Here is an 18344-nt window from a genome sequence, read left to right as displayed (position 1 = left end):
TTTTTTGGAGTTTCTACTCTAGGGGTGCATCAGGGGGGCTTCAAATGGGACATGGTGTCCAAAAAAACTGTCTAGCAAAATCTGCCTTCCAAAAACCGTATGGCATTCCTTTCCTTCTGCGCCCTGCCGTGTACCCGTACAGCAGTTTACGACCACATATAGGGTGTTTCTGTAAACTACAGAATCAGGGCCATAAATAATGAGTTTTGTTTGGGTGTTAACCCTTGCTTTGTAACTGGAAAAAAAAATATTAAAATGGAAAATCTGCCAAAAAAGGTGAAATTTTGAAATTGTATCTCTATTTTCCATTAAATCTTGTGCAACACCTAAAGGGTTAACAAAGTTTGTAAAATCCATTTTGAATACCTTGAGGGGTGTAGTTTCTTAGATGGGGTCACTTTTATGGAGTTTCTACTCTAGGGGTGCATCAGGGGGGCTTCAAATGGGACATGGTGTCAAATAAAAACAGTCCAGCAAAATCTGCCTTTTAAAAACCATACAGCGCACCTTTCCCTCTACACCCTACTGTGTGCCCGTACAGTAGTTTATGGCCACATATGGGGTGTTTCTGCAGACTACAGAATCGGGGCAATAAATATAGCATTTTGTTTGGGTGTTAACCCTTGCTTTGTTACTGGAAAAAATGGATTAAAATGGAAAATTTGCCCAAAAATCTAAATTCTGAAATTGTATCTCCATTTGCCATTAACTCTTGTGGAACGCCTAAAGGGTTAACGACGTTTGTAAAATCAGTTTTGAATACCTTGAGGGGTGTAGTTTCTAGAATGGGGTCATTTTTGGGTGGTTTCCATTATGTAAGCCTCACAAAGTTCAGACCTGATCTGTTCCCTAAAAGGTGGGTTTTTGAAAATTTCTGAAAAATTTCAAGATTTGCTTCTAAACTTCTAAGCCTTGTAACATCCCCCAAAAATAAAATTTCATTCCCAAATTGATCCAAACATGAAGTAGACATATGTGGAATGTAAAGTAATAACTATTTTTGGAGGGATTACTATGTATTTTAAAAGTAGAGAAATTGAAAATTGGAAATTTGCAATTTAAAAAAAAAATTTGGGTAAATTTGGTATTTTTTATAAATAAAAATTATTATTTTTTTACTTCATTTTACCAGTGTCATGAAGTACAATATGTGACGAAAAAACAATCCTTAAGGTGAAATAGGGCAGATTACTTAAGGGATTAAAAAGTGGGTTTTTAAAAATTTCTGAAATTTCAAGATTTGTTTCTAAACTTCTAAGCCTTCTAACGTCCCCAAAAAATTTAATTTAATTCCCAAAATGATCCAAACATGAAGTAGACATATGGGGAACGTAAAGTAATAATTTTTGGAGGGATTACTATGTATTATAGAAGTAGATAAATTGAAACTTGGAAATTTGTAAATTTTTCAAAATTTTTGGTAAATTTGGTATTTTTCTCCATTTTACCAGTGTCATGAAGTACAATATGTGACGAAAAAACAATCTCAGAATGGCCTGGATAAGTCAAAGCGTTTTAAAGTTATCACCACATAAAGTGACACTGGTCAGATTTGCAAAAAATGGCCTGGTCCTTAAGGTGAAAATGAGCCTGGTCCCTAAGAGGTTAATGATGGCTATAATAATCACCGTGAAGGCTACTGCCTTATGTACTCTTAAAGGCTGGGCAGAGAGGGGGTCCGATAATTAATATTTATTAACAATGTCTGTCCAAGCACAACTACCAGAATTGTTAACACAATTTATTTATTTTAAATTGCTTAAAGGGAGTCTGTCACCACATTTGAGCATATTAGACTGATCAAATAGCGTTATATGTGCCACCCAGAACTTAAAAACGGTACCTTTGTTGTATCTATTGGAGTTTTCTTTCAGCCAAAAATGAACTTTTAAGATTCTGTAAATGCGCCCTCTCAAGTGCCCAGGGCGGCGTCTCAATCGTCCAAGCCCCAGGCAGTACCTCCTCAACGGCTCATAACCCCGCCCTCCGTGTGCCTCTGCCCGCCCGTTTACTCTCCTCCTCTCTCCTTTTCCACTGCGGCTGCGCGGTCAAATTCGTAGCGCAGTGGAAAAGGAGAAAGGAGGAGAGTAAACGGGTGGGCAGAGGCACACGGAGGGCGGGGTTATGAGCCGTTGAGGAGGTGCTGCCTGGGGCTCGGACGATTGAGACACCGCCCTGGGCACTTGAGTTGTCAGACTCCCTTTTAAAGGTTTTTCAGCTTGCTGCAACTTTGTTTTGTTTAGCCAGTATTTGCGTTGTAACTAAAAGAACGCCACACACCTGCTCCCTGCTGCTCTTTTCCAGTACAGAGGCTCTACTCGGCGATGCTTTCAGTCCCAGACATTTAACACATCCAGATGGTGTAAAATGTGCCCCATGCAAATACCAATTCAATTGCTTAATAATTCTATGTTGCTTTTCACACAACTTGAATTCATGATTGCAGTAATCAATCATTACTATTAATTGGGCATTCACATTGGAAGGCGAGATTCAAAGTTCTGACACCTATATAGTGTACTTTAGTAATGTTTTTGTTCATCCATTCCTTCTTACAGGTACCAGCAGACAGGTGTTCGGTGGCTGTGGGAACTACATTGCCAACAGGCAGGAGGCATTTTGGGAGATGAAATGGGATTGGGCAAAACTATCCAGATAATAGCCTTCCTGGCAGGCTTGAGCTACAGCCGGATAAAGACACGAGGCTCTGATTACAGGCAAGTTGCTGCCCTGTAGACTGCCAGTCTGAGGCATCCATGAATATTTCATCAGCATTATTATAGAGGGGGCGGACCTGCTAAATTATTTACCACATTTCAATTAGATAGCTCCTTTAATTTGCTTACTGAGGAAGGGGGGTTACTTTAAAGTCAGTTTATAATAGGGACGGGAATTGCAGGGCATAGGAAATTAAAGAGCTCACACTATTAATGAATTTTTGGCATGTGCATCTGTGTTTTTGATTCAGCATTTGTTCCTGCTGACTAGTCGGTGCCTTCTTTGGTAACAGAGATGTACATATGTCATGGACACGGTGCTGTCTGAAAAGTATATTAATATTTGGAGAAAGTATGCAATGAATAATATATCTGTGTATGGAGAAAAATATTGTAACACTTATTTTTCTAGTATGGTCTTTTGTAATATTGAAATGCTTGAATAAAGCTTGCAAACTGTCTGTTTTAACAAATGTGAAATTCTGAAGATGATCATTTCATGTTAATTAACCTGATTTTCTCCACTGTCACTATGTGCACAAGATGGCTCAGTGTGGTTAGATCCATTAAAGCGTGTATATATATATATATATATATATATATATATATATATATATATATATATATATATTAAAACGTAAATATTTTTTAAAGGCTGAAAGGGGTTTTGAACTCTGAAAGCCTGGGCATGGGGCAACGGCATTACCACTGAGCTACCAGCTTGCCTTGGATGAGCTTGTGATTTTTGTTCATCTATGTGATGTAGCATACAAAACCACAGTAAACCTAAAATGGTTTGTGATACTGACAAGTGAAGGAAGTGAGATATCGGCGTCACACATCATTTAAATTTGCCTCTTATCTAGAGCATAAAATGTAAACAGTTTAAAGGGGTTTTGAACACAGAAACACTGGGTATGAGGCAATTGCTTTACCACTGAGCTATCAGCTATGCGTTCATATAACACTGTAATGTGTTAGCTTACAGCATTTTAGGCACAGAGCTATAAGCTCAGCAATAGACATACTTTGGTTGTGTGATTTAGCATACAAATTTATAGATTATCTATAACTCATTCTCACTTTGACCCTGACCTATGAAGAGCATAAGTCAAACTCAGATAGGAGAGTCAGATGTGAGAGTCAGGAGTCAGATTGGCATTATTTTGATACTTGACTATGATATATGACCATGTCCCAAAATGAACACTGTACTCTAGATACCTGTGACAACCTATGAGGACCTTATTGAGTCACACCCAGCCTGTCTAGCTGCTCTCCATGCTGCACACAGCTGTTACTCTTGATATTATCATAATAATGTGAGCATGAGTAAGAAGAAAAATAATAAGTAGATGGGAAATAGGAAGTAGTAGATGTTTGGGTAGCAAGAGTTCCATGTAAATCAGATATTCACGGAACAAAATTATCCCTCGTCTCTGAGGTTGTCAGGTCTCCTGTTGGCACCTTCTTTGGTGCTGTGGAATGGGGTTTCACGGCACTAGGGTCTCCAGTCTTGGATGAGTAGGGATTGCAGAGGGAGAAGAACTTCTGAAGGTAGATGAGTCTGATAGGAAAGCATCCCAATTTGAAAGGTTCATGTCTTGTAATCCCAACTGTAGCAAAAATCCAGGCAGATCATCTGGGGTGCATAAGACAGCTTTCTTCTCACCTTCCTGTGCATGGAGGAGAAAGGGGAAGCCCCATCTGTATAGTATATTGTTGGACGGCAGGACCAATAGCAAAAGCTTCAGCAAGGCTTGTTTAAGGTAGGGTGCATATGGTTAAATACATAAAAGTTTGACCTTAGTACCATCAAAGCCACTCTCAGGATCCATTCTCATCTTCTGCATAATTTCATCCTTGAGAGCATAATAATAAATATATTGCAGATTACATCTCTTAGACTGGAAGGATCTTTACTTTTGGCTCTCAATATGGGTTTCAATATGTGTATCAACAGGTCTGCTTAATAGAGTGTTGAAAATGTTCTGTTTCTATTTTCCAAGTCATTAAATTGCTCAACCTAAAAATATCTAGTGGTTATGCAGGACTTTATATTTTGTCCTGCATAACGGAAACCAGATGGCTCTGTTATGCTTTGCAGTAGACTTCTATTATGACGGATCAAAACGGAATGCCTCTTAAAGGCTTCCGTTTTTCATTCCATTATATTCTCTCATAACGCGATTCCTCCACTGCCCGAACACCAAACCTGTAAAGTTCGAGTTCGCTCATCCCTTGTCACAAACAATTTTGTTTTCACTTTGTCATTATGGGGTATTAAGTGCAAAATGATAGGAAAAACTTGATTTATAGTTTTATTTTAGCACAACACTGCAACAAAATGTGAAACTGAAAGTCTCTGAAAACTTTCTGGATGCATTGTAAATATAGAATTTATTTTTCCAGATATGAAGGCTTGGGTCCTAGTATCATTGTGTGTCCAACTACTGTCATGCACCAATGGGTGAAGGAGTTTCATACTTGGTGGCCTAAACTTCGTGTAGCTGTACTTCACGAGAGTGGGAGCTTTGCTGGTAAAAAGGTAACCAGACTACATTAATTCATAGATATTTCCTAAGACATTGTACTTTATTGCAGTTTGAGTTGAAATAGTTTAGTTTATTATAGAGCATGTCTTTCACTATGTGGGCATATTTTGTTAGTAGAGGTTTTTCATTAAACTGGTGTCATGTCATAGTGAAGGTAAAAGACCAATTTAATCAGCACCTGTTACCAAAGTGATGCCAATGAACTGTTTGAGAAGGCATTGTCACTCGCAGTAACACAGCGGCCTTCTCGCTGCTTTACCTTGGCCATGTGACGTCATGTTAATCAGTCATCCAGCCTAGGTGCAGCTCAATCCCAGTGAAGTCACTTGGGCTGATCTTTGATCTTCAAGCACAACTGCTATAGAATGTACGGCACCGTGCTTGGTGAACAGAGATAAGGCCGCAGCGCTACTGCCAACACCAATGCCTTCTCAAACAGCTGATTGGCATTGTTCCCGGGTGTTAGACCCCAACTGATCAGATACTGATGACCTAGAGGATAAATCACCAGTTTAAAAAAATTCTGGGAAAAAACTTTTATTACTGCAATATATTCTTTGAGGTTCATAGATCATGTTTTGATCAAATTGTGAGGGCCCACCTGTGAAAAGGCAGTGATTCAGATTGGTTCCTACTAGGGCTGCACGATATATCGCTAAAATAATCGAATCACGATAATCGGCAAATGCGATATGGCGATTCGGCCGACCCGAAAATGCCGCGATTATACATGAAGGGGCCCCTATTGATAAAATGTCCTCTCTCCTATTGATAAAATGGCCAGCCTCTGTACTTACTTTCACGATTAATGCACTGCTCCTGCTTCCTGAATTAAGTGGGAGGAGCGTGACAGTGACGTCAGTCACGCGTCGGCCGGCTCTGCCGCTCTCTGCAGTGCATTCCTAGTGAAAGTACAGAGGCTGGCCATTTTATGAATAGGAGAGTTATGTGCGCAGTTTAGGACACATGAGGGGACACACAGGGCCATGAGGGGGACCAGCATAAGATGCTATATGTGTGTCTTATGCTGGCCCCCCTCATGGCCCCATGTGTCATAGCACACATCCCCTATAACAGTGCCATCCACAGATCCACCCCATAACAGTGCCATCCACAGATCCACCCCATAACGGTGTCATCCACAGGTCCTCCATAAGTGTCCTCCATAAGTGTCCTCCACAGATCCACCCCATAACAGCGTCATCCACAGATCCACCCCATAACAGCGTCCTCCACAGATCCCCCCATAACAGTGTCCTCCACAGATCCCCCTATAACAGTGTCCTCCACAGATCCCCCACATAGCAGCGTCCTCCACAGATCCCCCACATAACAGCGTCCTCCACAGATCCCCCACATAACAGCGTCCTCCACAGACCCCCCACATAACGGCGTCATCCACAGACCCCCCACATAACTGCGTCATCCACAGATCCCCCACATAACAGCGCCATCCACAGATCCCCCACATAACAGCGCCATCCACAGATCCCCCACATAACAGCGCCATCCACAGATCCCCCACATAACAGCGCCATACCCAGCCGCGTCAGCGGCTCATATGGGAAAATCCAAGCAAATAGACCTCTAGCACAATTCCCTTAAAATATCGCATCGCAAATCGTTATCGCAATTTTTAGGGCCCTAATCACAATCGCACAAAATTCCCATATCGTGCAGCCCTAGTTCCTACACAGGCAGAGATGAGGACAGCCTTCGACAGGTGGCAAATGTGAATTATATATTTAGTACTAGACATTAGTGATGGGCTAGAAAAAATAAATATCCTGCTTTCTTTATGAACAAGCAGTATGGGACAGGAGTGGCACTGTTTATGGAAGAAAGCAGCTGTGTTCTAAAACCTTCCTGACCCAGCCTAATTTTGCAAAGCTGTTTTTTTTATGTGGCAATAACTTTGGAACACTTTTAATTAACATGCCATGTCATGATTTGTGACATACTTCGCACAGCTTATACATTCCAGTGCCACACCTTGCCCTCTGGCTGGGCAGATATTGGCAGAATTTTACCCTCCCTTTTAAAAATTATAAAATACTTTTCTACACGGATGTGTGTTTTTCCCTTTCATCAGCCATGACGTCATACCATGAGAGATGACCCACCTCCAACCAGGTAGGGACAGGAAGTATAAATTTGACTCTCCTCCGGCTCCTCCTCAGTGTCTTCCTGTCCCGCCAGGTAGGAGATAGGGTTTTCCCTTATGGTGGCCGACCATGAAGAAAGAGGATACCACGTGAGGAGGCAGCAGAGTCCGAACCCTAGTTGGGAGAAACGGGCTCTGAAGACCTGTCTCTTACCTGCTGCTAGCGCGGGCAGACAGGGAGTCCCTCCGGTCAGTTGCTGAGCTCCACACTGTGATCCGGCATGGCCGGCGCTCAGTGAAGTCACCGGAAGTGGACGCGCTCCATGCGTTCCACGAAGCGTTCCACAGGCTTACTTCCGGTATGGGGCCTGAGAGCACTTCCGGCGGTGGATCGCATGCCGGCGGCGGCGGGAGATTCAAAAATCGCGCAGGATTATGACGGAGGTCGTCCTCTGATCTGAGGTCTTAAGGTAAAGCTATTTAAGGGGGAACAGTAAGGTTGCTTGTTACCCTGAAACATGCTGGATCCAGGTGAAGTTATGGAGACCACTCAGGGATCTGTACATGTGAGTAATGCCACCAGGACATGGGTTAAGGCAGTATATTCTGTTATTTAACCCTTATATGTTTGTTTTCTTTCTGTATGTGTGCAGAGTGAGAAAGAGAGTGCTCTGAAAGCTAAAACTAGTCAGAGGGCAAAAAAGTGCAGTATCTGTTCTGTTAAACTTTCAGATTCCTCTACTAGGAAAGTTTGTAAAAAGTGCACGGACAATATTTCTAAGGAATTAGTTCCGTCCTTAAAGGAAGAACTTAAAAACACAATTAGGGAAGAAATCAGGGCTGCTATGTCAGATACCTCATTAATCCCTTCCTGCTCCAAACAGGCGCAGGGACCAGCGACAAAAACGTCTGATTCAGAATTAGAGGAAGATTCAGAATCAGGAGAACTCGGGTTCGAAGATTCTGGATCTGATTCAGAATTTAAAAGCTATCTTTTTTCATCAGAGGATACCAGAGAGTTAATTAAAGCGGTTAGGGCCACTATGGATCTTTCTGATCAAAAGGTCCGCAGATCAGTCCATGACGAGATGTTCAGTGGATTTGAGCAGAGGTCTAACCGAGGCTTTCCGGTACATAAAAATATGCACGATCTAATTAAAAGGGAATGGAGATCCCCGGATAGGAAATTGTTTATTCCTAAGACAATAAGGCGACGGCTCCCTTTTAACAACTTGTCCTAAGATAGACGTTTCCCTATCTAAATTAGTGAAAGGTCCAAACGCCTTACCATTTGAGGATATGGGATCATTAAGGGACCCCATGGATAAAAAGACGGATCAAACCCTCAAAAAAACATGGGAAGCTTGTGCGGCCCTGTTTAAACCAAACCTAGCTGCAACATCAGTATCCAGATCACTAAAGAAATGGCTCACGCAGTTAGAATCCTTACTGAAAAGCGGAAATTCATATGATAGTCTAAAAGATTCCTTTCCGCTCTTAATTAAAGCTGTGGATTTCCTATCGGACTCCACTGCGGAATCAGTCAGGATAGCTGCAAAGGCATCTGGGTTAGCGGTCGTGGCAAGAAGGTCCCTCTGGTTTAAGTCTTGGTCGGGAGAGGTCAGTTCAAAACTAAAGTTATGTACCTTGCCTTTTCATGGTAATTTGTTGTTTGGGGAAGATTTAGAATCCATCCTAGAAAAGGCTTCCGACTCAATGAAAACCTTTCCCAGGGACTCTGGAAAAAGGAAATTTCCCTTTCAGAGGGTTAAAAAAGGGACCCCCTTTCAAGCAAAGAAAACGAATAGGGATTCGAGCTGGTCAAGGGGAAGAAACCAGAAGAGTAGAGGATACTTGTTCTCTACAAAGAATACGGAACCGTCAAAGCAATGACGCCAGTGCTCAGGTAGGAGGGAGATTAAGTTTTTTTTCTAGACTATTGGGAAAAGATTACAACAAACCCTTGGGTCTTAAATATAATATCAGAAGGCTACAAAATAGTTTTCAGTCTTCCTCCTCCCTCAAATATTTTCAGGGTAACTCCAATTCAAAAAACAACCGTTCTTCAAACAAATCTGGAAGAAGGGATTCGGAAGCTACTAGCTCAAAAAGCCATAATTCCGGTTCCCCATTCTCAAAAAGGTCAGGGATATTATTCAACCGTTTTTCTAGTAAAAAAAAAACGGACGGGAAATATCGGTTAATAATAAACCTAAAAAACTTGAACAAGTTCATACAATACAACAAATTCAAAATGGAAACAATAAGATCAACCGTGAATCTGCTAAAAAAGGAGACTTCTTGGCCTCCATAGAATTAAGAGACGCATACTACCATATTCCGGTATGCAAACATTCTCAAAAATTCCTGCGGATAGCGGTCTATTTGGGGAAAGATCTGCTCCACTTTCAGTTCCAGGTATTACCCTTTGGAATAACTTCGGCCCCAAGAGTCTTCACAAAGGTGATGCTGGAGCTGGTGGCCCACTTGAGAAGGAGAAACATCCTGATTGTTCCTTATCTAGACGATCTGCTGATGGTAGGCGAGACAAGACAGTCACTGGAGAACAATCTCTTAGTGACCTGCCAGACGCTGTATCTAGCGGGATGGCTAATAAATTGGGAAAAATCAAAGCCAGTCCCGTCCCAGGAAATAATTTTCTTGGGCCTCTCCCTGGACACCACTCGTCAGAGGACGTCACTTACAGAGCAAAAAGTTTTGGGAGTGGTAGAAAAAGTCTCAAGGTTTCAAAGTCATCCATCTTGTTCGATACGAGAGGCTATGAGACTACTAGGGACTTTAACCTCTTGCATTCCTGTGGTAAAGTGGGCTCAGTTCCACTCGAACTCTGCAACACTGGGTATTAACCTGCTGGGACAGAAACCAGAGTTCATTGGAACAAACAGTTCTGATTCCCTTTGCAGTAAACCAGTCTCTTCTGTGGTGGAAACAAGTAAATCACCTATGCCAGGGAATTCCATGGAATTCGGAAGCACAGGTGTTTGTCACAACAGATGCAAGTCCTTGGGGGTGGGGAGTGCATTACTCTCATCACTATTTCAAAGGGGCCTGGGCAGACCACCAAAAGACTTTGTCCTCAAACCAAAAGGAATTGATGGCAGTTTGGGAGACTATAAAAGTGGCGAGTCAATATATAGAAGGAAAAGATGTCCAAATAAGATCAGACAACACAACAGTGGTGGCATATTTAAACCATCAAGGTGGAACAAGGAGCCAATGTCTGAGCCAAATAACAAAAGATTTTTTCCTGGGCAGAAGGAAATATAAGATCCCTTTCAACAGTCCATTTAAAAGGAAGCTTAAACGTAAAAGCAGACTTCCTAAGCAGGGTCAAGATATATCAAACAGAATGGAGTTTGAAGAAACAAGTTTTTCACCAAATAACCCAAAAATGGGTGGTTCCCCAGATAGACCTTTTTGTGTCAGCCACAAACACAAAAGTAGGTTGTTTCCTTTTCCTCAATCCAAGAGACGGAAGCGAAGGGATAGATGCCTTTTCCATAAAATGGAATTTCCATCTGGCTTACGCCTTCCCTCCTCTGCAACTAATTTCTCGAGTAATAAAGAAGATAGGGCTCACGTTATTCTGATAGCCCCCTTATGGCCCAAGAAATCATGGTTTCCACTATTAAAGATCATGTCCATCCAAAGTCCATGGATCCTTCCTTGGGATCAGGATTTGTTGTCGCAGGGACCAGTTCACCATCTCGAGGTGGAAAGGCTGCATTTAGCAGCCTGGAACCTGAAAGGTTGATTTTAAAAGCTAGAGGCCTGTCAGATCCCGTCATCAATACTATGTCGGCTAGCAGAAAGGAGATAACCTCAAAAATCTATAATAAAGTATGGAGAACTTTTAATACCTGGTGTATAAAAGAGAAAGTATCCCCTGAAAAATTTTCAGTCCTTTCAGTTCTAGGTTTTTTACAATCTGGGCTGGAGAAAGGTCTTCGTCCCAATACACTAAGGGTTCACGTATCGGCTCTTAGTGCAGTTTTTGATGAAAAAATTGCCAATCGTGCTTGGGTTATCAGATTCCTTAAAGGGGCAGACAGACTGAGACAATCATTGAAAGCCATGACTCCCCCCTGGGATCTCAATGTAGTTTTATCAGGCTTAATAGAAAGTCCTTTTGAACCCTTATCTGTCTCTATAAAATATATAACACTAAAAACCCTGTTCTTAGTGGCAATTACGTCAGCCCGCAGGGTTAGTGAAATCCAGGCCCTGAAGATTAATGAGCCTTTCTGTGTCATTTCTTCAGATAGAATTACGTTTAAATTGGATAACTCCTTCCTTCCCAAAGTTGTGTCTAATTTCCACAGGCAAGAAGAAATATTGGTTCCCTCGTTTTGTGACAACCCAAAAACAGAAGGAGAGGAGAGGTTTCATAAATTGGACGTACGCAGAGCAGTTCTAATATATTTAGAAGCCACGAAGGCCTTCAGAAAGACGGACTCCTTATTTGTTCAGTTTCTTGGCACAAATAAAGGGCAGAGAGCGACAATAAATACTGTTTCCAGATGGATTAAAACGGCGATTTCAGAATCATATAAAGCGCTAGAAAAATCGCCTCCTGAAGCCTTTACAGCACATTCTACAAGATCAGTTTCTTCCTCTTAGGCAGAAAGGGCTAACGCTTCACTAGAGCAGATCTGTAGGGCGGCCACTTGGTCTAGCCCTAATACGTTTATCAAACATTACAGAGTCCATGTTAAGGCAGGTCAAGATCTAGCCTTTGGGAGGAAAGTTCTTCAAGCTATAATCCCCCCCTAGTTGTTTAATATGTTATATCTCATGGTATGCCGTCATGGAGGATGAAAGGGAAAAACCAAATTACGTACCGGTAATTCCCTTTTCATGAATCCTCCATGACGGCATAGAGGTTTCCCACCCAAAAAAAAATATATATATATTTTATATATATTATATAGAATAAATGAAATCCGCAGCACATCCAAGTAGTGAAGAAGTAAAGCTTTAATCACCAAGCATGCGACGTTTCAATCCTCTCAATGGGATTTTTCTCAAGCAGTGACATAGTGGGCAGTGCATTGTACATATTTAAACACATTGACATAATCAAACAATCAATGAGTAAATTACATTCATTTAGGATAATACATAAAAAAAATCGTAATACCAACAGTGTTATCGATACAATCATTTCATATTTCAAAATTACGTGCAGTGTTACAGTGCAAATAATACCCATAACCAATCCGACATACAATATACAAGAAAAATACTTTTTTTTTTTTTTTTTAATTATCTTTTTATTTTCATTTTAAAAGCATAGACAGGTAGACAAGTTGACATCACTTATCATTTTTTACAAAATGCTTAACATTTACAAAAGATTATTTGTTATCAATATTCTTAGAGTATAGAGAACATAAGCAAATGATGGTACAATTATATAATACCGTATCCAATTGTATAGGATTATGCATAGAATAAAAAAGAAAAAAAAATCAGCAGTAAAAGTAATCCTAACTTAGGTAAGTAAGAAAAACAAATAAATAAATGACACAAACAATGGGGGAATTGACAAAGACACGACACAAGAGGAAAGGAAGTAAAACGTAGATGCCATTCGCTCACTGGTTAAGCTCATGAACGTTGTCCCATAACTGCCATATTTTGTTGAACCTTTCCAAACTATTAGTTAGGCCAGCTGATAGATATTCCATCCTTCTAACCTCGGTGATATTGGTAAGAAGGTCTAGCTGGGTGGGGGAAGTTGTTTTCTTCCAGAATCTAGCTATAAGACGTCTGGCTGCGGTCAGAATGTGTAAAGTAAGAAATAAAACATGTCTCCTCAGTGATATCGACGGCATATTTAACAAATAAAAGAAAGGGTCTAGTGGGAATCTGATATTGAGCAGACTGAAAAGAACCTCCTGTACCATATGCCAATAAGACTGAATCAGGGGGCACTCCCAGAAAATATGTATATGAGAACCTTCTCCTGTAGCACATCTCCAACATCTATCTGAGATGTTAGGGTTAAGGTGCCTCAATAGTTTTGGGGTGTAATACCAAAACATAAGTATCTTGTAAGAGTTTTCCTTATGTGTAACGCAGGAGGAGGTCTTTGCAGTCCTTTCCCAAATCAGCTTCCATTCAGCAGGCGACACAGAACGACCAAGAATAGATTCCCATTTACTCATATAAGGATGTTTCACAGTTGAAGACGACAATATACCATAAATCTCTTAAATGAGACCCCTAGTGGTGCTTGACAACTTGCATAATTTCTCAAATGTAGAAGGGGTGGAGACACTCGAGGATTTAAAGAGGCCAGAAAGCAGATGCTGAAGTTGTAGATATTGATATCCAGAGGATTCAGGTAACTTAAAGGACATTCTTAACCTATCCAGTGGCAATAAACTGAGTGTTTTATGGTCAGTTATATCCACAAAGCGAAATAATTTATTGGAGAACCAAGGCTTAAGAAAAGAGGCGTGCATACCCATCGGGAACAGGGGATTAAATAAGAAGGAAGTCATTGAAGACTTTTCAGGTGCTAGAGAGAATTTACGATTACAACTGCGCCAAATATTATATGTATGAGTGATTGGACCTAACATTTCCGGAACCAACGTGTTCGGAAGTGGTGTCCATAAAAGTGAATTGGGATGTATAGGGGCTAACCATAATTTTTCTATTTCTAGCCATCTGGAATAAGCATATAAATTAGACCAAGCCGGGAGCCTTCTGAGATGTGTGGCCCAATAATACCTCGTAACATCTGGAGCTGCCAGACCACCTTGAGTTTTGAGTGCCGTGAGAGTTGCACATCCAATCCGATGCCATCTTCCCATTCCATATAAAATTTAGCATACTTGTCTGAAAGGTCCTTAGGTCCTTTAGAGGAACAGGGATCGGTAGTGTTTCAAACAAATATAAAAGTTTGGGCAAAATTGTCATTTTGACCGCTGCTATGCGACCTAATAAGGAAATGGGAAGAGACATCCACCTGGTCATGAGCATCTTTAGTTCACGGAAAGTATTTGGAAAATTTTGACCATATAGTGAACCATATGTCGGAGTTGGGCTAATTCCAAGATAACTCAGCTTTGTGTCTTGCCATCTAAAGCGAAAGTTAGTTTTTAGTATAGTTAAATCATCTAGGGAGAAGTTAAGAGGTAAGGCTTCAGTCTTAGCAGTATTAACCTTGTAACCCGATAACCTGCCGTAGGTTTCCAGAAGGCGAAAGAGGTTAGGAAGTGAGATGTGTGGATTTGTCAATGTAAGCAAGATATCATCAGCGAACAAGGACAATTTGAACTCTACTTTATTCACCAAAACTCCACGGATATCAGGGTGAGCCCTAATGGCTGCTGCGAGGGGCTCAATGCAAAGGACAAAAATTAATGGGGACAATGGACAGCCCTGACGTGTACCATTATATATGGGGAAGATCGGAGATTGTGCATGAGGCATTTTTACTGTAGCTGTAGGCTGGGCATATAGGACTTTCAGGGCATTAAGAAATGGTCCGGCAATGCCAAAGGCCCCCAGGGCAGAGAACATAAACGGCCAATTTAATCGATCAAACGCCTTTTCAGCGTCGAGGCTTAGCAAAAGTGCTATGTCGTTACGCTTATTAACGATTTCCACTAAATCAATAGTTCGCCTAGTGGTGTCTCCTCCCTGACGATCCCTGACAAAACCCACCTGGTCCTTGTGCACTAAATGGGGGAGCCAAATGGAAAGGCGATTAGCTAAAGTTTTGGTAAATATTTTGAGGTCCGAATTAAGAAGGGCTATAGGTCTATAATTGGCACATTCTAGTGGGTCCTTTCCGGGTTTTGGGATTACTGTAATGTACGAATGTGAAAGCGATGGAGGTATTGGGGATCCCTGCAAGAAAGAATTAAATAATAGTATCATTTGGGGCATCAGGATATCCGAAAAGGTTTTGTAGTATACATACGGCAGGCCATCAGGTCCCGGGGACTTGTTATTGGGAAGCTGCTTCAGTACCTCTTGCAATTCCTCTGACGTTATAGGGGCATTCAATGAAGAAATAGCTTCCTCTGATAGTTTAGGTAGTTTGCATTGCGTCAAGAAGTTATCAAAAAGTTGTTGACGCTTTTCATGATCCATTGGCGTCTGTTGTGGTATAGAGTAAAGCGATGTGTAAAACTTTTGAAAAAGTTCCGAGATAACAACAGGATCATATACTAATGTACCATCAGATGACCTCATAACTGTCGGATTTCCCACTAAGTTGGACTCGCGCAGCTGACGTGCCAAAAGGGTATGTGATTTATTGCCCCATGCATAGAACCTTTGCCTGGAGTACAATAAAAGTTTTTCAGTCTTGTGGCATATAATATCCCTTAATCTGTCCCTAAGAACCACTATACGGCGAAGCAGGTGTCGTGAACGGCGCGAGCCCAACTTACCTTCCAAATCCTTAAGCTGAGCAGTGAGAATGACCTGTTGTTGAATCCGGTCCTTCTTTAGTTTAGAACCCATAGCAATACAATTGCCTCTAAAAACCGCTTTATGCGCTTCCCACAACGTAGAAACCAAGGAGACGGAAGACTGATTTAGGGCAAAGTATTCTGTTAAGCTATCTCTAAGTTCCTGTCTAAGTGGTAGACTATTTAAAAAAGTCTCATTTAGGCGCCAATGGCACTTTTTTACATGATAACCCGAAGTTTTTAGGGTGATGGTGATCGGGGCATGGTCTGACCATGTGATATGGCCAAGGTCAGCCTCCTTTAGCATTCGGAGGATTGGAACATTTCCAAAATAATCTATCCTAGAGTGGGTGCTATGTGGGTGAGAGAAAAAAGTGTATGATTTTGCTGAAGGATAATTAACTCTCCAGAGGTCATAAAGAGCATAGCGCCGAATGAGACGCCTAAAAAGACATGACAATCTGCGTTGTTTACGCGAAGGGGCGGAGCTATTTAAGGGCAGCCTATCCATATGCTCAGAGAAAGATGTTGAAATCTCCTCCCACGATCATAGGGGAAGGTAGGTACTGGGATAGTTTAAAAAATACCTTGTTCAAAAAAGGAATTTGGGCCGTGTTAGGGGAGTATAAGTTACATAGTACAATCGGTTGGCCCCTAAGTGTAGCCTTGAGTATAATATACCTTCCTTCCACATCAGAGATGCAAGTTTCTACATTTATTGGACAATGAGTAGCTTAAGAGGATGGCTACACCCGCCACTTTTTTCCCTGACGTTGCAGAATAAACTCTGGGAAATGATCTTTGTGCAAATTTAAAGGTACCCTGCTGATCAAAATGAGTCTCCTGCAGAAAGACTATCTGCTTTTTGCGATCTACACTCATTAATTGCTAACCTTCTTTTAGTGTTGGAATTGAGGCCCTTCACATTCAACGACATACATTTAACCATCATAAGTAGACTTGAAAAGGAATACTTGCTATATTCATGTCGATCTGCCGAGACCACAACATGTGCATATTCACCACTTCATGTAGTAGGAGACGAGTATACCATGGACATCTAGCTGTAAAAAACATAAATGGGGAACACAAAAGGGAAGACGGGGAAGACACAAGACAATATACAATTAAAGAACAAAACCTTAAGGTGATGGTAACATTGGACCAAATTGTCCAGATAGGGATCAGTGAACCACATTGAAAGCGGTTTGGTTCATTTTGTAACCATCTCATAATCCCTAAAAACAAAAGGGATAAAGAGAGGGTCAAAGTACTCATCCCATATGAGAAGGCATGACTGAGCGCCCCCAAAAAAGCCGTCCATAAAGGACAACTGATTAATAGGTAAAACAGTGTTATCAATAAGGAAACCACATAGATTCTTGAAACACTAAACATGGTTTCTGAGACAAAAAAGCAAGAACGCCGCATAGTAGCGGAAGAAAAAACAGGAGACGTGCAATATATAGCACTACACAGTACATTACTCAAGGAGGTGCATCACGGGACCCCATATGAGGCAAGGAATCTTGTGGAGGTGATCTTCTTCTTTTCTGTCGCACAGTCTGCCAGACTGGATCCAGAGCAGGGTTCGGATCTTGAATTTCCCAATCTGCAATAGAAGGCACCTCAATATCTAGAGCTGAGCAGAAGGCTAGGAGATCCGCATGCTGACGTAGAATAGATGTCCTGCCATTTTTGGATGCTATTAAGGCAAACGGGAAACCCCATCTATACGGAATCTTCTTTTCTCTCAAGAGATTCAATAAAGGTTGTAGAACTCTTCGTTTTTGAAGTGTCCACCAGGAAAGATCCTGATACAGTTGGACGGTCTGGCCCTTAAAATCGATGGTTTTCATAGCTCTGGCCTTGGCCATTATGTTTTCTTTCAGCTGAAAATCATGCACACAGCAAATGATGTCTCTCGGCTGTGCTGCTGAGGATTTAGGACGAAGCGCCCTATGAGCACGATCAAGCTTGATGTCTTGTGGTGGCTGAGACCCCAAGATAGTGTTGAAAAGTTCAGACAGCATGACTGGTATGTTTTCATCAGCGTCTGGTTCAGGCAAACCTCTAATACGGATATTATTTCTGCGTCCCCTATTATCTAAGTCTTCCAAATGACGAGTATTTTCTCTGATGACTTGGGACTGGGAGGTTATAATTGAGTGCAGGTTAGCAACACTTCTGCGTGTATCGTCGTGATCAATCTCCATAGAATCCATGCGGCCAGACAACTGCTTAAAATCTTGCCTAAGTGCTGATATTTCTGATTTACAGGCACTCCTGACTTCAGCAATCAATATTTTAAAGTCAGCTTTGGTGGGTAAGTGCTGCAATGACTGGTGCAATAGTGCCGAAGATTGCGTGGAAGGCACAGACCCTTCATCTCCCTCATCCATCGAGTCAGATAAACGGTCCCATGTAGCTGCTCCTCCATCCCCTACTGTATGGTGGCTTGGTTCATGAGGGTCCCCAGGGGGTTCACTCCAATCACGCCGTCGTTGCGATA

General features: G+C 41.5%; 1 protein-coding gene across 3 annotated transcripts in view; it reads left to right on the top strand.

Annotated features, from left to right (window-relative positions):
* Positions 1–18344, top strand: part of ERCC6 (ERCC excision repair 6, chromatin remodeling factor) — a 293153-nt gene that overhangs the window by 132014 nt on the left and 142795 nt on the right. For all 3 annotated transcript variants that reach the window (XM_040435004.1, XM_040435002.1, XM_040435003.1), the window contains 2 exons: positions 2559–2717; positions 5130–5265. In XM_040435004.1, the coding sequence (XP_040290938.1) occupies positions 2559–2717; positions 5130–5265 (295 nt within the window). The remainder of the gene's footprint in view (positions 1–2558; positions 2718–5129; positions 5266–18344) is intronic.

The sequence above is a fragment of the Bufo bufo genome, chromosome 6 (genome assembly GCF_905171765.1).
Source record: "Bufo bufo chromosome 6, aBufBuf1.1, whole genome shotgun sequence".
Taxonomy (NCBI): domain Eukaryota; kingdom Metazoa; phylum Chordata; class Amphibia; order Anura; family Bufonidae; genus Bufo; species Bufo bufo.
The sequence above is the reverse complement of the archived record's forward strand: the minus strand, read 5'-3'. Positions and strand labels throughout refer to the sequence as shown.